General features: G+C 55.0%; 1 protein-coding gene across 1 annotated transcript; it reads left to right on the top strand.

Annotated features, from left to right (window-relative positions):
* Positions 1-4,134: 4,134 nt before the first annotated feature.
* On the top strand, positions 4,135-10,880 carry LOC117642518 (Fanconi anemia group D2 protein). Its single transcript, XM_034380772.1, has 16 exons — positions 4,135-4,630; positions 4,719-4,858; positions 4,979-5,118; positions 5,193-5,399; positions 6,006-6,195; positions 6,308-6,729; positions 6,805-7,015; positions 7,093-7,408; positions 7,502-7,785; positions 7,875-8,976; positions 9,063-9,296; positions 9,395-9,620; positions 9,712-9,901; positions 9,978-10,127; positions 10,232-10,399; positions 10,496-10,880. The coding sequence occupies exons 1-16, from the start codon at positions 4,135-4,137 to the stop codon at positions 10,736-10,738; spliced, it is 4,719 nt and encodes a 1,572-aa protein (XP_034236663.1). The 3' UTR covers positions 10,739-10,880.
* Positions 10,881-21,583: the final 10,703 nt, after the last annotated feature.

Raw genomic sequence — 21,583 nt, 5'->3', positions numbered from 1 at the left:
GGGTGGGGTGGGGCGGGGCGGGCGGGGCGAGGTGGGGCGGGGCGAGGCCGCGTAGTATTCCTCCCTCATGCTGCACGCGGCCTGACGGCCTGCCGGCCTGCCCGGTGGCCGCGGAAGTGGTGAAGGGCTGCCCTGCACTCATCGGGCCAGCTCGGGCTCGGCGGCGGGCGGTGCAGGCCACAGCTCGGCACGGCTAGTACCAACACCGGCCACCTCGCTCGGGTCTTGTTTCATACACAATTTTAATTACTATCTTTGGAATGAGCCCGCATACTACCCCGTATAAGGAAACCGAACGAGTATTGACTGAGAAATTTGAAAGGGAAAAGAAAAAAATTTGAACTCTACACCCCCTCCCCAGTCTTAATGGGGAGGCCTCCTGCTTTACTTCGGTGTTCGGGATGGGAACCGGTGCTATCAGGTACCTGGGGTTAATCCCGTCAGCGACTCTAAGCGTTCGCCGGGGGACCCAGTAGGACCCCAAAGCTCAGGCAGCTGGGTGAGAGCACCCAGTACGAAGCTCTTAGAGGGGCGGGACGTAGAGTGAGACGACAGAGAGACAGAGAGAGACTCAGACAGAGAAGAGGTTTGGTGGGAGCTTCTTGTTTTCGTAGGGTTGGTTGTGTACCCCATGGTACCCCCACTGTCCGGCGCTCCCGTACCGAACATACAGCGTTTTAGGCCAGCTTCAAAGGACTTATCATCGCCTCCCCGACGAATCAAGGAGGCACCACCCGCAACCACACACCGGATGGTCTGGATTGATGGATCAAATACTCCATCGCTCCAGTGCCGAGGCCAACCCGCCGAAGCGGATTGCTTTTTAGACACCCACAGCGGAGTGGCCAGGTGAATGTGACTCTGACCACTACGCTATCACGCTTGTACGTCTGGCAGCGTGTTGGACGACGGGTTTGAGTTGCAGTGGGAGGAAGGCAATCGAAAAATGTAACGAAATGATGAGATTCGATCCCCGGACCCCGCCACCGGGATCACACGACTTTACGCTCTCGGCCACCACGGCCCATGATGAGGGGACCGGCGTGAGGTGGGTTCTTGACGCAACAGGACTCGACCGACCCGGTCAAAATTTCGCAAGAAGTTGGGGGAGTCGAACCGCCGACCCTAGCACTGAGAACCGACGCCTCTACTCCCTGGACCACCACGTCCCATACTCGGAGTGGGCTCACGTTTACAGGTTTGAACCGCACTGGGTGAGGCAGTAAAATTAAATGGAAATATTTGTTAGGAGTCGAACCTCCGGCATGTGGGCCTGTTGCACACAGCTCCGCTCTCATGGCCCCGAACCACCACCCTTCGGATAGCAAGTCGAAAAAACTTTTGTGACGCTGGTATTCGAACGCCGGCCTGCGGCAACCCGATCCCACGTCTCTAACCTCTCGGCTATCACAACAGTTGTGAAACGGGATGGATCATCTTCTTTCACTAACGTTCGTTGAATGAGATTTTTTTCAGGGTAAGAGCATTTCTCCAGGCCAAGAGCATTTCTCCAGGCTTGTCGATGATCGAAGCGGGCTGGGGCGCCGCTCGACCCCTCGCAGAGTAGTGGCACTGCCTTTCTTTGAGAGGGCGGGCGCGGCGCCGCGAGCGCGCCAGTCGGCGCTCCCTGGCGGGCGTTGGCCGCGTTGGCCCCCCAGCTCGTTGGCCTCGGCGGCCTTGCCGGAGCCCTCGGGGCGATGAGGATGAGGGTCTGCGGACTGATTCCGAGAGTCTTTGTCGTCGCTCCGTCTCTCTCGCACTAATACGGGACGCCCCATGAGTGCGAGAGCGACAGAACGACGAAAAAGGCTCTCGGAATCAGTGAGTTGCAGCTCTGCAGCAGCCGCCGCTGTCTACGACCCGGCCAAACGCCGCGCCCCGCCACGGTGCCCAACACCGTCGTGGTCGTCGCGGTGCTCCTCGCCGCAGCGCACCGCGCACCGTGCCCGCACTAGTATCTCCCTAGCTCTCGGCTCGCAGTAAAGATACAGCTGCGCACATAGGGCAGAGCGTCGAAACGAGGACGAATACAGACTTGCGCCACCTGCCGGGTGATTCAGACGTACCGCGTCCGTCGTCCGCTCTGTCTCTGTCGCACTCTGGGGTGCTCCGTGGGGGAGTGAGAGAGACAGAGCGATAAGCCGTTCCTCTGAATCGCATCGCTCGGTTGAACACACTGCTGGGAGTCCCAAGAGTCCTGAGCGTCCACTGTGTCATGGTCGCGACACTAGTGCGCCGGCGACGAAAATCTTGGTGGCCGACTTGGCCTGCGCCACGCGAACGCGAAGAGAGACGTACAGGCGAGCCGAATGGTTGACGGCGTGCGCGCAGTGGTGGAGATACAGTGAAGGCGGAAACGCATCGACGTACACACACACACACACACACACACTCACACACACAAATGAGCGTGTTTTGTTCCATTTTCCCGCAACAGGTGGCTACTTTGATATCGGCCGCCGGGATCGGCCCCAACCCAAAAGCACGCCGCGCTGTGGCGAAAAACGGTCAAAGTGGCGCGGTGGCCACGGCGGCCCCCGGCGGCCCAGGGCCCGTTGGGGCGGCCGGAACAAAGCTAGTGTAGGTGTAATTTGGTGCTAAGCCATGGGGCCATTACCAAAAATGAAAGGTTTACCTGGGCGAGTCCGCGGGAACGCAGCAGCAGCAGGCGCGACTCATTCAGACGCGGGGGTTCGACTTTCGTCGCGAAAGTCGCTCAGACGCTTTTGAAACACAGTTGGAATGTCCTCCGGAAAACACGCTGCTTTCGAGTGGGGATGTACTCGCGGGCGAGGCTCCGGAGCCCTCGATCCGCGAGGGCGCGGCGCGGGGTGTCGCGTCACGTGGGGTGCACACCGTGCACTCGGCGTGCATGTGAGTCGAGTCCGCGAGTCCCCTTGGTCGCGAGGGAGGCCTAGCGTGGCCCAGCCTTGTGCGGCCTAGCCTTGCGCGCCGGCGGCAGCACTGCAACTGGACGAAGAGGGCAAGAGGGCAGCGTGACGTCTGGCCCTGGCGCCTGGCCCTGCGGTGGTAAGGGTCTGAGGTCTCGGGGGGCCGGCCTCTGGCCCCTCCGGCCTCTGGCCTGCGCCGAATGCCGCCATCGCCCACCCTCGCCTTCCCCCGCCCTCCCCGCCCGGCTGGCCAAGAAAGCAGTCCAGTCCGCCGACCCCTAAACCACCCCTTCCCCTACCCCTTCCCTTCCTTAGGCCGTCCTCCGTCCTTCCCTCGCGCCCCTCCGGCCCTCCCAAGGGCTGGCCGCCGCTGGCAACGCGAGCAGAGGCACCAGTGTGCCATTCCCCTAACGGGCTAGCCGTAACATTTGTGCATGCCCAGTGGCTCGGCCGGCCGGTTCGGCCCCATTCGGCACCCGGCCCCCCCAAGCCCCGCCCCGCCACGCCGTTGCCCCCATCGAATGCCAAGTGAAGCGCGAAAACTGCTGGCCGTAGAACTTCCCGGATGTGCCCGACACGCGACATTTACGTTGAAAGCACGAGCATCAGTTGTGGTCTAGCCTTTCAAGTTAAGTCAACGGACAGAGAAAACGCCCGCAGTTCTCCGGGTAGGCAGTGCCGCCTTGCAAGTCGTTGATGTGGGTTGCCTATCCGCTCGGCGCTCTCCTGATTCCGTCACATCTTTGCCAGACCAGATCCATGAGAGTGAAAGGGCAGCGATGAATTTTGTTGTTTAGAATGAGTGCGACGATTCCCTCGCTGTCAGTGTGTCAGTGATGTCCAATGGGACCCGAAAAATAAGCAGGAGCTGAACGAACGCTAGTCAAGCGGCGATGGGGCGCCGTGGGCGCCGTCCTCCGGACAAGGCACGAACTAGCAGTGCAACCTTAAAAACCCACACTCCTTATCTGTGAAAATATGGCTTATTCATGTGAGGGTAGAAACCTGACTTTTAAAAAGGAAAACTGTCGCTCCGTATGTGGAACTCCCCAACGGTTCATGTCAACCGTAAAATAAGTGAACGGCAACAGAAGTTGTAACAAAGCATTCATTGCGGACGTTGGCAGTGCTTGGCGCGCAACTGCACTGTGTTCCCCGCCCTACGACAAGTTTGGACAAGTTGTTTTCATCGGCCGTTTGTCAAATTCTTCTTCAAAAGTGGAATGTCTCGCGAAGTGTGAAGATGTACAAGAACCGTTCACGAGGCCTGAAGCGCGTTGCGTCGGTCGTGGGAGCGTCCACGTCGTCGGCGTCGAATCTCGGTGAAGACAAAAGCAGCTTCTCCAGGCCGCCTAACCAACAAAGATCGCCTCTGAAGGAGGCTTCCAGGCAGAATGTTGAGGAAGAGGAGGACGACGACGATGTCAGGCCCCCTCCAGCCAAAAAGGCACACAATCCAGTCTCTCAGGTCGAGAAGAAACCTGTCAAAAGCACTCGGGAGGAACCGAAGAGTCAACCGAAACCGAAGACTCAACCAAAGATGAAAGAAAGGGTGGAGACCACTCAGAAGCCAAGGCCTAGCAGATCATCAAGAGAACGCGGCACGAAATCCAGTCTCTTGAGTAATTGTGTGGACATTGACGCTGACACCTTGTATGCAGTCTTCCCCACGAAATTTGAGGAGCTGGTGACTAAGAGTGGCTTCAAACTGCAGGACGGAGATGAACCTTTCTTACTGAGTATGATAGACTCTAAGCAGTTATGCTTCTTTTTATTTCTTTGGTACCGTATTTTGACTTTCGATCATGTGTTTCTTTGTTCTCTCAGGGAAGGACCAAGCTGTATTTGTTCGCAACTTGACTATTTTACTAGCGGAGAAAGATGACAACCCCGATGAGTTCTTGGAAGGCTTTGAAAAATACATTGAAAACAGGCAGAACTTCAGGAAGATGCTGCATGAAACACAAGTCAGTTTCTGTCCCTTGAAGCTCAGCTTCAAAACTTTTTTCAGTATTTTTCTTATTCTGATTGCCTTCATACTTAACATTTCTTTTTTGATCCTCAACATCGGTTCATTTTGTTTACAGACGGATCCAGATTTTGAAGATGCTCGCAGCTCTCAACAAGACAGTCTCATTCGTATGTTACTTTCTGTGGAATCAATTCAACCCAAAGTAATAGTTCTGCTCATCCAAAAATTGGTGGAGCTAATTCAAAGGGATAAGAAGTCAGTATTTTATGAATCATTTTGTTATTAGCGTCACCAAAACCTGTAGATTTTTATCTGAACGAATTTTGCAGGGAAATCGAGGAAGATGATGTTCCATGGGTTGAGCTGATTGTGAAAAGATTTTGTTTTCTTGACCAGTTAGTGGATGGAACTGCTCTGTTCAATGATATCTTCAGACTTCTGCAAATAGCTCCTGTGTCTGTTCAACAAGAAATTATTTACAATTTGCCTTCCATCATGGGTGACGCTCATCATGATGAAGTGGCTGAGCGGCTACTGTGAGTATTTTGCTTGGTGTGTGAGAGATTTCTCACTGGTAACGTACTTGGTATTTTCTACTTACTCAAGTGATGACTTAAAGGCGAATATGATTGGTGTGCTCCTGTTGAGGACTGATTCAGTTTCTTCCAGTAGAGCTACCCACTGAATTATTTTCAAACCTGATGAGTTTTATTTAAGTCTAATTAAACATTAACTTAAACCATTTGACTTCACATTTTAGCTTATTTTCTGAATCTAAATGTAAGCAATGGTTCTAGTGATGAATGTAAGGCGAAGATGAATGGTGTGCTCCTAGAAGGTTCTACGTCTTCTCAGTTGAGCTACCCCATGAGATGCATTACAATCTGAAGTTAGAATTTTTCACTGTAGTTTTGCTCTTACCCTTTGATGAATATAAGGCGAATATGAGTGATGTGCTCCTTAGAGACTACTCAGTTGAGCTGCACCATGAAATGCAAAAAGACTGAGGGGTAGCTTAGCATATTTAAAGCTTGCATCAATTTCCAAAAAATCAAACATCAGTCATTACTTAAATAATAACTTTCTTTCCTGATAATTTGAAAATTCTATTAAGCTTTCTTTAACCTTGTCTGCTCATCCAGGAACCTTATGGAATCTAAGCGAGACTTGACTCGGGCTGTGCTGGAAGCCCTTGGCAGTTTGCCTTTATCACCAACCCAAAGTGCTGACATACGAAACCAAATGATGCAATCACTGAAGAATGCTCCCATTGAATTCATTCCAGACATTGTGAAGTTTGTAGCTCTTGAACAATGTACAAATCATGATGAGGTATTTCAATTTAATCAGTTGTAGAATAATAGTATGAGAGCCAGCAGAAATTGCTTTTCCAGCAATCATGTGGTTTACTAAGCAAATAATTTTTTTTTCTTTTGGCTTGCAGATTATTAATGGCCTAAGAAGCAGTCTACCATTTACAAAATTACATGCCAAACTACTTGCAGAAAAGGCAGCCCGTGAAAAGAATGTGTCTGATTTTCAGGCTGAATTTGCTTCTACAATATCTCTCACTTTCCGCAATTTGAGGGGTGCCTTCTTGTCCATCCCTTCTTTAGCAAGTGCATGGTGCAAAAACATAAAAGGCATACTCTCACCTAATGATCACCGACCTTTAGACATTATGATTCTTCTCTTGATGCATTGCAAAGCAAGTAATCGTAGGAAACAGGTTGAGTTGGTGTGGCGGAATCGCATCAAAACTAAAATGTTCACCCATACCTTGCTTGTAGAAACATTTCAAGTTATGATAGTTGTTCTAAAAAAGTACAAAGATGATGTCCTCAATGTTGCATCAATTTTACTCAGGTATAATTTTTCCTGATCATTTGACTTTGACAACTGCTCAACTGCACTTGCTAATGTAATTAAATGAATTTGCAGAAACTCTGATTTATCAGTTCGTGAATATGGCTGCTTGATGTTTAAATTGTCATTTGTCCATTTTGAATCCCATATTAGACACCAAGTGGTGTCAGATCTTATTCTCCATGTTGGTTCAGGAGATACGCATGCTCAAGTTGCTCTTGATGTTTTGTTAGAGCTGGCAGGGGATCACCTTGACAAACTGAGCAGACTTACTATCCTCCTTCAGGTTAGCCTCATCATTTATTTTCCTTTTGCTCCTTGTGTCTGCTTAATTTTTATTTCATCGTGTAAATTTTATTTCAGAACCTTCTTGACAATCTAGACAAACTTAGTTTACAAGGTGTGAGGCAGATGATGGACCTGCTTTGCAAGATGGCTTATGCACCAGAAGTTGTGGATACCGGAGTGGTAGGTACTCTTGGGGACAACATTTCCATAATTGTCCATAAGCAGCTTGCTTCTTTTGAGCCAATGCTGAAGAGGAAAGGTGTTGTCAGTGCCGTGATGATGCTTAAATATATGGCCGGAGTCGGACTTGACTTTACTAACTCTAGTGTAGAAAACCACAGTTTAGAGAGTTTACCTGCTGGTAGACCTAAGGAAGCAGGCAATCTTCTAGGTAGTTATCAAGCAATTGCCTGATATAATAATATGGTACAATCATTTTATTTTAATAGCTTTTAAACTTAATGGTTCCTGTTCCTAATTTCAGATTTGGTAATGAGAAGCACTCGATCATCACCTGAAGTCCTTGGATACTGCCTGGATCAACTATCATTTATGGTGTACCGTTGTGATACGCTAGATCCGATATTTCTACAACACTTTGTTGATAAAATGGAAGATTCATTCATGGCCAGTTTCTTACCTGACGATTGTAATATTCCATCCACTAGTCGGGGAAACAACCTAGAATTACGCATGACAGATCAATACGGCTTGGACAAGGATTCGGAGGAGCCTATTGCTTTAGGTGTTGGAGTCCTTGTCTTGAAGGTACTTTATTTTTTTATTGACTTATCTTTGAAAAGTTTATTTTTCATTTGTCTCAGCAATTTTTTAAATTTTGTATGTCTGCATTCCAGGATGCCCGCAACTCAAAAGAAGGCAGCAACCGACAGTCCCATGATGGCACCTATCCATTGTTGGTTTTAAACTCACTATTTCGGTTGCTAAGGGTCCTAAAATTTCGGACTGGTGATGAAAATTTGGAGGGCATTGATGCCCTTCTTGGGTGTGCTGTTAACATGCCTTCCCATGAGACCATTGTAGACTTTAACACATGTGGTCCTTCCCAACAAGCTGACATTGTGGATTGCTTATTCTATTGTATCAACTGGTTCCGTGAAATTATCAATGCGTTTTCCAATACTAAATCAGAGGCTTACTTGGAGAAAGTTATGATCCGATTGAGAAATTTAGTTGCTCTACAAGGCATATTGTCAAGGCTTATTGGCAATACTATGAATTATACTCCTCCACAATGTATGTTTTATGAGAAAGTCAAGAAAATTCAATTGAAGGGACTCTCTGAAAAACCCAAGAAAAAAGGTAAAGCCAAAGGAAAAAAGGCCTCTAAAAAGAAAATGAATGAATCATCTGCCATTGATGAAACAACAAATATCAATGAAGACTCTGATGAGGACGAGAAAGAGAAGGAGGAGGAGGGTGCTGGACCTGTCGATTTATCTCGGTACCGCAGCTTTTTACGGGAGCTTGACCTGGATGTGTTTGGTCTTATGAAAGAGGATTTGGTAATGACTCCACCTCCAGAACGTGGAGCAGACTCTACAGCTGATTTAGGACCTGCAGAATTACGCTTTTTGTTAGAGGATTATGTTGCCAAGCTGGAACACTCATTCCCTTCAGGCAAAGCTAGTCGTTTTGCCCAAATGAAGGCTGGAGGAGAATCCCAATACAATTTTGCTGTGTGGGACCTTTTGCCTGTTCTGGAAAAGGCAACCAATGCTGTATCCATGCTCCCAATTTTATGTGAGAAGTTGGAGCAAATTGGAGAAAGTTGCAGGAATCTACTTGATGCCAATGATGGCGTCATAGATGGACCTGGCATGTTTGTAGAGGGAACTTCCAATGTGAAAATCTGCTTTGCTCTGATTTTAAGAGCCATGTCATCAACATTTGCGTGGAATGGTTTCCATCACTCACAGAATTCTGAATTACTTCTGAGTTAGTACACCTTTCTTCAGACCAATACTGTTCACAGTTTAATTTTGATTTCTTATGTTATTTATTTATTTGTATGTCTGTTTCAGAGGGCTTAAAAGTTCTTGCCACTCGACTTGATTCATCAAAGAAGCGATCATCTGTATTTCCATTAATAGAGGATGCTGTGGACTATCTTAAACGTTTCCATGAATGGATTCTTCATCTGGATGCTGGTGTGCATCTAGTCAAATTACTCCAAGTCTTTGGCATGTTGTGGGATATAAACATTTCTCGGATATCTGGACGTCAGACTCGAGTCAACCCAACCAAAGAAATCTTAAGTAAGTTTTTTTTACCCCTGGAAATATACTTATGGAAGAATCAGCCTTCTGCATGCAAATGTCCAAATTTTAATTTCTTTTTCTCTCTCTTGTTGCAGAGGATGTATGTGCAGCCTTCCTGCATCGCCCTTGGTCTACATTAGATGGTGCAACTGAGAAGGGAACAGCATACACTCTTCAAGTAGAACTCCTCGCTCGAGTTTACTTTGAAAGTGTTGAAGATAAGTTGGATGTATTGCAAGAGTTGGTACCCAAACTCTACAATGAGTCAAGAGAACTAACAAACAAAGAATCAGCTTTTGAAACTTTCCCAGCTGTTAGCAAGTAATTAATCACTGTTGCTTTGTTGATACAGTTACCTTGCTAAGCATATACTGTTGTAAATTTCATATTCTGTTTTATATTTTGTTTTTAGGTACAATTTTTATGTGTTGTGCAGAGTAATGTATTCTGCACTTGCCAAAGGAATTCAGTCTGAAATGTCAAAAACTGATGATATTGTTCAGCAAATGAAGGCATGGACAACAGTTTTTAAGGTCTTGGGGGGAATGGTTGACATCACACAGAAATTCACAGCAAGGCCTTATCTAGCAGCTATGTTAAAAGTAAGTATTCATTACACGATTTAGTCTTAGTTTTGTTGAATGACATTTCTTGTAACACAAATTTTCTGTTTTTCAGCATGGTCAAGTTCTCCTCAAATACTTCCTTGATAAAGGAATGCCTGTGCTTGAAAGCTGCCTTCGCAATAACACCGAGGAAGTTATGGCAATTTTGCGCAGTTCTCAAACTTTAACAAGATTTATTAACAAAATCTGTTTGAGTTGCAAGGTAAATGCTGTTAACTCATATTAATTTTAGCATAGTACAGTTGTCAGACCTATTGCTAGAGAACTGGAGTACTTCAATTCACTAACTGTGGGGTTACATTACAGACCAGCCAAGATTCTGCTTTAACAGCTCATGTGCCGAAGATTCGTGGCACAATGGAAACCATATTGTATCGAGTCAAGGGCATGTTGGCTTTAAACAACATAGAATCAGCCTGGCATATGGGCAATCTGAGGAACCGTGATGTCCATAATGTTGAATTAAATACTCAGGTACAACACAACTTCCATATACAGCTGAAAATGGGTAGCTGTCATTTTGTTCCTTTTGATTTATGTATTTTTTTCCTTTTCTTTTTTTTTAAACAGGAGAGTAACGAAGATGATGAAGAAGTACCTGAAGAAGATGAAGAAGGAGATGCTGATGTAACTTTGTTGGATTCGGGTAGTGATGATGAGGAAGATCAGCGAGTAAAAGGGAAGAAAAAAAAACGACAGGGCCGAAAGAAGAACCGCTCAAGGAGGTCTGGGTCGGGATCAGAGGATGAAGATGGGGAGGAAGACAGTGAAGAAGATGAAGGGGAAAACACCTCAATTAGTACAGCTTATTAAAAAAAAATTTTTGTTCTTGACCTTGAATTGTGGTTTCTATATTACTAGGCAGTAAACTGAACTGTTAATTTTACGCATTTCATGATGAAATTTTTGCCATTTTGTAAAAGGTGCTATTAAAAAGGATGGATTTTAATTTTTATCAGCTCTTGTTCTTTATTTTCCCTTCAAATTTCCCACTCCTCACCTCGGCCTCTTCTGCCCTTGATTCCATTCTCTCGGCCAGATGACCTTAAGTGAAATGTTAACAACGCAAGCCCCCCCAAGGCTGGTGCCGGTGCCACCCCCGGCCACCCCACACCGTCCTCTCCCCCTACCACTGCAGTCCTGCCTTGCCTAAGAAGGCTCCTCGACGAGAGCCTTGCAAAGCTCATAAGCCCACTGCTGGAGCCGAGTTGAGTCGCACCTGCCGGCCGGTCGCCGGAAACGACCAATCAAAAGGAGAGAAATTTGATTCCCAATGCGGAGCGCTCGCCGAGCGCAGATACTCAGAAACGGCTTCCCGCCGGAGGTAAAATGGTAGCCTTCGTCGGCGCTGGTTGGGTTGCCTACACTGGTCGGCGCCTTGGTGCTTCGTTGCGTGTCCTTCCGACGACGATGACGCATTGCAGGTGCAGACAGGTCACGTGGCGTGGCGTAGCATCTGGCGCCATGCGGGGCATCGCAAAATGGAACGTGCTTCGACGACGCGAGGGCAGTAGGGCAGGCCCTCATCATCCTGTCAGTGTCCACTAGTGTCCACGGGGCGAGAGAGTTGGAGGTGAGAGTGCGGCAGCGCGGCCTGACGCTCGTGCCGATTCGGATCCATCCAAGGCAGGCCAGTATTTGTGGCGGGCATGTCGTGCGGCGCGAGCATTAGGCCACGGGCCGGGACTGCGGGACGGGGCTGCCTCGCTGCTTCGGGCCGCGCCGTGCCGGCCTGGTGCCGGCCGCGCGCTGGAAGTGTGGAACCATGGTGGAACGTGGAACTGGCCTGCAGGAAGGCCCCTCCCTCGGCGGGGCCGTGTCCTTCCCTTCGGCTTCAGCCGGGGACAGTGGCGGATCCAGAGCCGCCTGAGGGGGGGGCGAAGCTGCACTTGCTGCCTACTCACAGAGGCAAAGTGTGGGCTTTTTGCCTACCTCCCGCGCGGCTTAAAGCCAAGGGGGTCAATTGCGTCCCCCAGTGGATCCGCGCCCAGAGATACCGAGGGGATGGCCTGACCCGGCTGGCCTTGTCCCGGCCCCGGCTCGCCCCGGCCTGACACCGTTCTGACTCTGACGACACGCAGGCCGCCGCCACGCCGCCAGCTGGCGCCGGGGGACGAGCTGGAGTCCGGACAGCGCTTCATCGCACCCTCACGGCGCGCCCATGACACCCCTCGAGTGCGAGAGAGACAGAGCGACGGAGACGCCGTTCGGTTCGGAATCAGTGCGCTCGCCGGACCGCGTACAGCGGCACGACGGCCACCCTCGCCTCGCCGATGGAGGCGGAAAGAGCGCGGGAAATTCGCTGACCCGGTTTTGGGTATCGATTCGGGGTCCGAGAGGTTCGATTCGGGGCTCGAGGTTCGCGGCGCCTTGTTCAGGCCATCATTACCGGGATGAGACACAACACGGGCCGCCGGCGCCGCGGACTCGGCGGGTCAGCTACACTGCCAAGTCGCCCACCGACTGGCAGGGCCTTGGCGAAGGGCGAGGCGGTCCGTGAAAAGAAGCAATCAGCGAGCAACTTGCCGCGCCTCGCTCTGTCTCTCTCGCACCCCTACGGTACCCTACGGAAAGCCCCACGGGTGCGAGGGAGACAGAGCGACGGCGGCCGCGTTCGGAACGAGCCTGCTTGCCCCCCACCAGCGCGGCACGGCCGGGTCTCGGGTCTTTGAAACTTCGCGCGGTGCGGCGCGGTGCGCGGGGCTCTGATGGCAGTTTGCTTTCGAGGGTGACGCCGACGCCAATCCCCTAATCTGATTTGGGGATCCGGCGGACCGATTCCGAGGGTCGTTTTCGTCGCTCTGCCCCTCTCGCACCTGCACGGGACGCCCCATGAGTGCGAGGGGGACAGAGCGACGAAAGCGACTCTCTGAATCGGCCTGCTCGCGTATTTGCATTCCCTGCCGATCCGTCGCGGGAATCGGGAATTAGTTGGCAACAATAAAAATGGGCGTTTGCGCTCGTCCCGCGCTGCGTCCTGGTCTCTGCGCCCTGGTCGTGCTTCCCGAGGCTGTTGGCGCCCTGACTGCCCTACAGGCCCTACAGGCCCTGCGCCCCACGGGCCCTACACGTGCTCCGCATAATAAGAGCACGGCAGGGCACGGCAGGGCAGGGCAGGGCGCGCCCCGCGGAGGCCCACAAAAAAAAACAACAAATATTGCCTTTTTAATGGAAGCGACAAACGGCTCGCCCTCCTTGTTCTAAGGGCAAAGTAACGCCGTCACTGCTAACGCGGAAAGTTACAGCGCGTAGCGTCATCTATTAGTGTGGGACATGCAGCGGCGGGAAAAAATTTAAATCGCCTGTCGGGAGAAAAAAAATGGAGTAATGCGAGCAGGAAATTAGCTTCGTCACGTGCGTGCACGACGAGTCGCGACGCCGGCACCGCCTTCGCAGTCTCCTTGTCGTTTTTGCCGTTCGGCATGGGGGGGGGGGGGGCATGGTGTGCTCTGCTAGGCCCTGCCTGTAATGATCGCCGCGAGTGTGTCGTCACGTTTGTGACGTGATCTACAGCCCTCCCGCCCCCTTCCCCTCCTCCCCCGCATCGTTTAATTCTCTGCTCGATTACGCGAGATGCGCGGCCGGCAGACCGATTCCGAGAGTGGTTTCCGTCGCCCTGTCTCTCTCGCACTCGCGAGGCGTCCAGCATAGGTGCGAGAGAGACACTGCAGCCCTCACTCACATCTGGAGCTCAAAACGCGTCCGGGTTTTTGACCGCCTCCAGCCAAGTGTGCGCCGGATCGGGTGGGCAGCGCTGGCAGGGTTAGCCGCCCACGCGCTCCACGCGCCCCGTGATGGTGTGCGTGGCGTGGTGTGGCCGCCGAGGAGAGCTTTAAGGCCAGCGCGTCCTTGACTGTGTCGGCAGAAGGGAGAGAAACGGAGAGAAATGTCCCCGAGATCGTCCTCGACCAGCCCTCTTTTATCGCGAGACACAATAAATGTGAGCCACCCTCCCCTTCCCCTGCCGCGCCGGCCGGTACACACCCCTCCCCCTGTGACGTCGATCGGCTGCCATTGGCCCAATAGCGTGTGCGGCGCGACACGGCGCGTTGGCCTCGAAAAAATGTTGCCCAAAGCGTTGCCGCCGGTGGGCGTCGAACCCGGGCCGCGCTCGTAGTGCTCGCACACGCCACAGGCTGCCGCCGCCGTTGGTCGCTGGCCGCGGCGACGTCGACTGCAAACTGATTCCGAGAGTCTTTTCGTCGCTCTGTCTCCCTCGCACCCATGCGGGACGCCCCGTGAGTGCGAGAGAGACAGAGCGACTCTCGGAATCAGTCGACTGGTTGACTGACAGGCACACGAAGAGCGCCACGGCGCCGACCCGCCGAAACCACCGCCAACTAGCTCGGCGGGGATACACACTGCAAAAATAAAAACACGGAGAACTTCGTTTTTAGCGTTGTATTTTTTTTAAGGGTCGCCGCTGCAGTTTGGTTTAGTCAAGTGACATTTGCAGGGCCCCGTCGCGCGGGCCGCCCTCTGCCGCCCTCACAGGGCTGTGCAGGGCTTGCAGGGGGTGGGGGCGAGCGCATTAAGGGGGGGGGGGATCGCCAAACCGAACTGGTCCTGCAGACCGATTCCGAGAGTCGTTTTCGTCCGTGTGTCTCTCTCGCACCTGTACGGAACGCCCCACGAGTGTGAAAGAGACAGAGCGACGAAAACGGCTCTCGGAATCAGTCTGCAGGACGCCGTGCCAGCCTCTGGCTCCGCGGCGTTGTGCTCTTCGGATCCGCGCTTGCCGAACACAGCCTTCGATTTAAACGGCGGTGACAGTGCACTCCACCTGCTGCAGGCGGCACGGCGGCACGGCGGCACGCCCGGGCGCGGTGACATCGGGGCCGGCTGGCGTTGCAGACTGATGCCCCACGGTGTTTCGTCGCCCCCCCCTCTCCTCTCTCTCTCTCTCTCTCTCTCTCTCTCTCTCTTCCTCTCTCTCTCTCTCTCTCTCTCTCTCTCTCTCTCTCTCTCTCTCCTTCCTTCCTCTCTCTCTCTCTCTCTCTCTCTCTCTCTCTCTCTCTCACCCTCGCACCTACACGGGGCGCCCTCGGAGTGCGAGGGAGAGACGGAGCGGCGGCAGCACCGTTCGGGGGCAGCCTGCTGGCGGCGCCTCTGCCCTGCCTCTGCCCGCCCGGTTCGTTTCCACTTTCCTCGTTTACCCGTTTACCCTCAGCGAGTACTCGGGCAGAGCGAGGCAAAGCGGAGGGGGAGGGGCGACACGTTCCGTGGATCGCAGAGGGGCGTCCATGTTCTCGGTCGAGAGCCGCGCAGCCGGGCCCTTGTCGGGGGAGGGGAGGGGAGGGGAGGGGAAGGGCGTGGCCGCACTGGCCTGCGGGCAGGGTCGTCTCTCGATGCTACTAAGGTCCACTCCACAGGGCCTGTCCTGTGTACAGCCCCCTCCCCCCCCTCTCCCCGCGCCGGCCGAAGGGCACGTGGGAAAGAAGAGGGGGGCGGGGGGTACCGAGCTCGGCGGACAGGGCCAGGGCTGGCCCGGCTGGCCCGGCTGGCCCAGGGCCGCAAGCCGAGAAAGGCGCTTTGGAAGCACCGTTACCGTTTTCGCCCCAACACAATTAGCTCTCGAGGGTCGTCGCGTCGTCGCCATCGAGACTCCGAGCCTGGAATGCAGATAAGGTGCTACGTAGATTAATGCAGATAAAAGGGGGGAGAGTCCTGCAGTCCGGCCGTCTGGGTCGAAAGGTCGGCCTCTTGACACTCTAGGACTGATGCACTCGGCCTGGCCATGGCCTGGCGCGGAATTACACGGCAGATAGCGCAGGTGCGGGCGAGCAGCACAAAAAGGAGTGAGTGCGACACCACCTACGCCAACAACAACAACATCAAGCTCGTCAATGCCGCCGTGTCGTGCTTGCTGCCTGTTGAGGGCCCCGCCGCGGCGCGCCGAGCGTGGAGCAGAGCGTGTTGATGGCGGCGGCTTCTATTATTCAAATCTGTTTCCGAGGATCCCGCGTCAGGCCGTGCGTCGGGCGTCGGGCACCAGCGGACCGAATCCGAAGAGACACCTCGTCGCTCTGTCTCTGTCGCACTCGTGGGGCGTGCCGTCGTAGGGGTGCGAGAGGGAGAGAGACAGAGTGACGAAGCGGTTCTTGGGAATCGCTCGCGTGATTCATCCGCGCGGACTCGGGGTGGCCATCGGCCAGGCCATCGGCCAGGCCACGTGAGGGACAGCACCGCCTCCCGCGTGGCTGCGGCGGGGCGCCTGCGATTGACCGGGTAGGCAGCGCGCCGCACGCGCGCGTTGGGCGGGATTGCCTACCCGCCCTGGACAAGGGGCTCTGCCGGCGGCTCGGCCGGCCGAGTGCGGTAGGGCAGGTAGACGAGCTCGCAGACGAGGCCCTCAGACTGCCCATGGTCGATACATCGTGACGCCGTCGATGGCTGACTCACGGCCGAGGGCGAGAGTCGACGCGGAGGGCGGGGCACGGCGGGGCACGGCGGGGCACGGAGCAGGCGGTGACGATGCCCTGGGCAAGACCCTGGCCCAGGCCCTGGGCTCCGAACCGAAAGGTCGCACCCCCGCTCCGGACACCCACGGGGCACACCGGCACACGCCAAAATTTGAGTCACCGGCAAAGATGAGGCATTCCTTCTCTCACCGCAGCATTGTCCACGTGAGGTTACTGTACTGCACCGTGACGCCGTGCCGCCGTGCCGCGCCTCGCTGCCCGACTGGATGGCTGCATTGCAGCAGGGCTGTACGGAGATTGCAGAGGCTGGCCAGGCTGGCCCAGGCTGGCCCGGGCCGACTGGCAGTGCCGCGCCGCCCATCACACCTACTGTACTCATCGACGCCGCGACGCCGCCAGTGCGTCTGTGTGAGTGGGAGCGTGTCAGCGTGTCACGTCCACGACTGGCCTTGCGTTCCCGCGCGGATCGCTGTCCGCCCGTCCGTCCGCGGCACGCTACCTGCCGCAGTCCGTCTGTCTGGCCGTCCGGCGAGCGTCTGTCCCCCGTCTCCCTTACAGAAATGGATCACGTCGTTGTTGGGTGCTAAAAGTGGGTGATAAAGTGTGTCAAAAAAGGGGTTCTCACGGTACCTCCTAGATGCACCACTAAAAGGTGTCTAGCCGCACACACCCTTTTAACCGCGAGAAAGGGGTCCAAAAGGGGGTCTGAGGTGGGTTCCAAAGAAAGTGCCAAAAAAGTGTGCGGGGCATGCTCCGCGTAGGCGAAGCGACGCTGTTGTCGGGATTCGATCCTCGGACCTTTCTGTTATGAGACCTCCACTTTACACCTGAGCCGTAGCGCTTCTCTTGTCAGAGGGTCCGCGCGCCGCCCATATGCTTCTACAAGTCTGGACTAAGAACGCCAGGCTTGTTTTCCTTGCCGGGCGCGTATCCGAAAACGAAAAAAGAAGAGTATTGCGACATCGCCCCCCCCCTTCCTTTCCCCAGGTCCAGGTCCGCGGTTTCTTTCTCCAGTTGAAGAAACAATAATTCGCACGAATATGAAAATTTACGATAGACCTGAGGCTAGAACCAGATTCTAATTATAGAACGCCATCCTCTCATAGAAACCAGGACTTTGCAGGACTTGGAAAGCCGCGACATCGTGACCGTCACTCCTCTGAATAGCAACTTGGTGGCGTGCATGGAGAGTCATCACCTGCGCCGTTCTGCATCGCGTCAAAGGCACCCCTTTTTGGACCCCCTTCGCGTGAAGAAAAGGGGTCCACGTCCGTTGGAGGACCCCCTGAGCTTGAGCAGCAAAAAGGGGGTACTGAAAAGGGCCCCTCGTCTCTTTGAGAGGAGAAAACGGGGTCACGAAGGGGTTAAAATGAACGAAGAGGGTCGCAGTGGGTGATTTTGGTCAAAAGGGGTATGAAAAGGGGCGAAAAAGTGGTCCGCAGTACCACTTATCGACCACCTTCCACAAATCCATTTCTGTAAGGGCTACGACGTCCGCGACGTCGGCGCCCCGCTTCCCGCTCCGTGTCGCGCGTCTTCTCTCGTAGGCCCGCGCGTGCCAGCTGCCCGGGGAGGGGGGGGGGGATTCTGCCATGCATGCATGACCCACGTGGCCCGCCACGCCCCGCCACGCCCCGCCCCACCACGCCCTGCCGCCGGCTCAGTCGGGACTCTGCACACGCCGCCAGTGCCGCCCAAGCACGCTGGTCGCTGTCCACCCGGGAGGCTCCCGTATACCGTCACCCATTGAAAGGCATAGAAGTCGAATGGCGACAAAATTACCTCCTTTCCTTACGGTGTACGTCCAGCCAGCATTTGCAGCGGCCCGCGAAGCTCATTGTGCGAATGCAGGCCGATTTGCCTGATTTGCTTGCACACTGATTCCGAGAGTCGTCTTCGTCGCGCTGTCTCTCTCGCACCCACAGGGAACGCCCCATGAATGCGAGAGAGCGAGAGAGCGCCGAGTCTGCCGGTTAATCACAATGGCAATCGTCGTGACGAGGTGCCCAGCGCGGCCCACTGCAAAGCCCGCAAGGCCCGCAAAGTGAGTAAGTGCCAAAGTGCCGCCAGAGCGCGGGGGCGTCGCGCTCGGCCGTGCCCGGCCGCGGAGCCGCTTTACTCTGGACCGGAATCGCGCAGAATCAAGCCCAATTTCCGCCACACTTTTTTCCTCTCTTCTCTTTCTTCTTTTTTGCTGAGGGGCTTTAATAACGCGGCCGCCGGTGCGGAGATAGCCGGCCGCGCGCGGAGCGTGGCGGCGCGTCGAAGCCACTCGGATGAATTTGATAACACCGCCGGGACAGGCCGGCACAACCTGCAGACCGATTCCGAGAGTCGTTTTCGTCGCTCTGTCTCTCTCGCACTTATGGGCCGCCCCATGAGTGCGAGAGAGACAGAGCAACGAAAACGACTCTCGGAATCAGTCTGCAGTGTGCCAGCCAGTCCGCAAGTCAGCCGGCAGTCGGCCGCAGCCTGGCCGCGGTGGCGGTGGCCCGAGCAAAAGCTTGGAGAACAGCTGGTGGCAATGACAGCCCTGCAGTCTGATTCCGAGAGTCGTTTACGTCGCGCTGTCTCTCTCACACTCATGGGGCGTCCCGCATGGGTGTGAGAGAAACGGAGCGACGAGAACGCCTCTCGGAATCAGCGTGCAGCTTCCCGATGACGCGGTGGCCCGCGGTGACGCGGTCCGAGTCCAGGTGGCGTTAGGCCCGCCGCTATACGTCACCCTCTGACTCCTTGGGGGAAGGGGAAGGGGGGGCTCACGAGGGCACACAGGCCTGTAGGCGTGGCCGCGTGGCCCGAGAATCGGGGCCGAATCCCTGCCCCACCTGTCGCTCCGTCTCACTCGCACACCCCGGGCGACCCCTGGCGACGCGGGCGCAGTTCGGAGCCAGCCCAGCCCAGCCCAGCCCAGCCCGCGGGTCGCGGCGGTCTACTTTCTTGCCGCGACATTATGAAAATAAACCGACCGCATGCGACAAAACGCGTGCCAGCGCCTCTCTCTCTCTCTCACTCACACGCAGAGAGAGTGGAGAGGGGGAGGGGGAGAAGGATGTGTGTGTCCACGATGTGGCGCTAGGGAGTCGTGAAGATAGGTCATGTAGTTGCCATTGAGATGCCCCCTCTCTCGCTGCTGCTGGTCCAAAAGGGGGAGGGGGCATCTACTTCCTGCTGTGTGTGTGCGCGTGTGTGTGCGTGGGGGGCGTGGCGGCTTTGGGCTCGCCGTCTGTCATGCGGCCCTCCGGATATCCGGAAATCCATTTAGACACAAACGCCGGGCAGGGCCGAGGCGGAGCCGAGGCAAAGTCGAGGCAGGGCATTTCCTTGGCGTCGCGCAGACGATACAGTGGCGCATCCAGTGAGGGGGGGGGAATATTTTACCCCTTCTTCGCCCCTAGATTTGCCAGAAAGGTGGTCAAACGGCAAGACTTTGTACCTGTAGGAGGCCGGTTCTAGATCAGCGCCACTGAGATGGCACCCGCGTGGCGGCCGAGTTACAGTGGAGTGCCGTCGAGTCAGTCCAACGCCAACGGCGGGAGGAGCGTCGCCTTCCCACCACCACGGTGCACGGCCACCCCCACGCTGCCCATGCACGGCCACGCCGAGGCACGCCGATGACAGGGGCGATAAGGCTTCGTGCACTGACCTGGCTCACCGCCCCGCCCCGCCCCAGAACGCCCCCGCCAGCTAGCAGACCGATTCCGAGAGCCGTTGTCGTCGCTCTGTCTCTCTCGCACCTGTACGGGACGCCCCATGAGTGCGAGAGAGACAGAGCGACGACTCTCGGAGTCAGTGTGCTGCAGCCCTGCCGTGCCCCGGCTGGTGCGGGACGCCCCGCTGCCGGCCTGCTGCTGGTGCAGCTTTCTTAATGAGTGTGAGTCTCTCTGTCTCTCTGTGTGTCTCTCCTTGTCGCTCGCGGGAAGCTCGTTTGAGGCCTCGGTGATTACCGTCCGTTTAGTATTCGCTTTGCCTTGTGCTTTTGGCGACGCGGCTCGCCGCACCCACGCCGTGATCGGAATGCCTCACTTCCAACACTATCGCATTCCTTTTTAAACATGTTTCCACTTCTCTCATTGTTTTTCTTTCTTTTTCGGCGCCATTTCCAGCGGCGCCCCCGAGTACGCGCAAACAGGTAAACAGGTGGGCGAGTTATTTACGCTTCACGCGGCGCGGGAAACAAAACGGAAAAGGAAGGAGGAAGAAGGAAGGTGGCGTGCAAACGGCTTTTTTTTTCTTTTCTTTTTTTCAACTTGCCACCCTCTGCTCCGCTTTGCGCGCTCGTCATGAAAGTTCTGGTCCCTGCCTCTCTCGGCGCGCGCCGCTCTAAACACGTTTGTTGCCCCGCCTCCGTCCTCCACCCCCGCGCCCTGTTACGTAACCCTCCCTGCGACCTTCCCACTGCACGCCACGCCGCCACGCCCAGCCGCAGCCACGCCTCCCCCAATGCCATCCGTAGACATACCTGTAATCCTCCCCTCAAACAAATCCGCGTCCCCGGCCTCGGCCCACCGATGGGGGCATAGCATACTCGAAAAAAAAGCCTTTTTACCCGCAAAAAAATGGGCTGCACAGGAGCGGAGATTTGAACCCTACCCTCCAATGGTGGAAAATCAATGCCTTTACCCTTTCGGCCACGCAGACGCACCATTATTTTCCGTTTTGTTTTTCTTTTATTTCAGAGTCGGAGGCCCCCTAGGTGGCCGGGCCGAGCCGGGCCGGCCAGCCAAGGCCGGGCAGGGTGCGGCCTCCATGGCCTCCATGGCCTTGCGTCGCGAGGCCGCGGCCTCGGCAGTGGTGTCACGGCACGCACCACCAGGGCCCGCCATGGCCTCGCAATCAACAATTAAAGGCAGGCCCAAATCCGCCAGCCTGCCCCGTCATAAACCTGTACAGGGGAAGGCCAACGCTCGACGACATGACAATGCAGCAAGAGCAATTCCACCGGCCAATGCATCCCCCCTTCGTACCCCGCCGCGCCCCCCGCGGGGCCCCAGCGGCACCCTCTCTGACCTTCGTTGGAAACAACGGGGATCCTCGGCGCGAGGAAGCGCCATGGCCGCAAGCTACCCTGCCAAGCCCTGCCGGCCCTGCGCTGCACTGACCTTACACCAACCTCAAAAGCCGAGCCCCGGCGACCCGCTTCTGCCTGGCTGGCCTGGCTTGCCTGGCTGGCGCTCCCCCGCCCCGCCCCGCCCGGGCCTGGCGCCTCGCTTCCTCGCGCCTCTGCCTTCCCCCA

Source organism: Thrips palmi, unplaced genomic scaffold, assembly GCF_012932325.1.
Source record: "Thrips palmi isolate BJ-2018 unplaced genomic scaffold, TpBJ-2018v1 HiC_scaffold_16, whole genome shotgun sequence".
Taxonomy (NCBI): Eukaryota; Metazoa; Arthropoda; class Insecta; order Thysanoptera; family Thripidae; genus Thrips; species Thrips palmi.
Note: the sequence above shows the minus strand (reverse complement) of the source record. Positions and strands in the feature narration are given on the sequence as shown.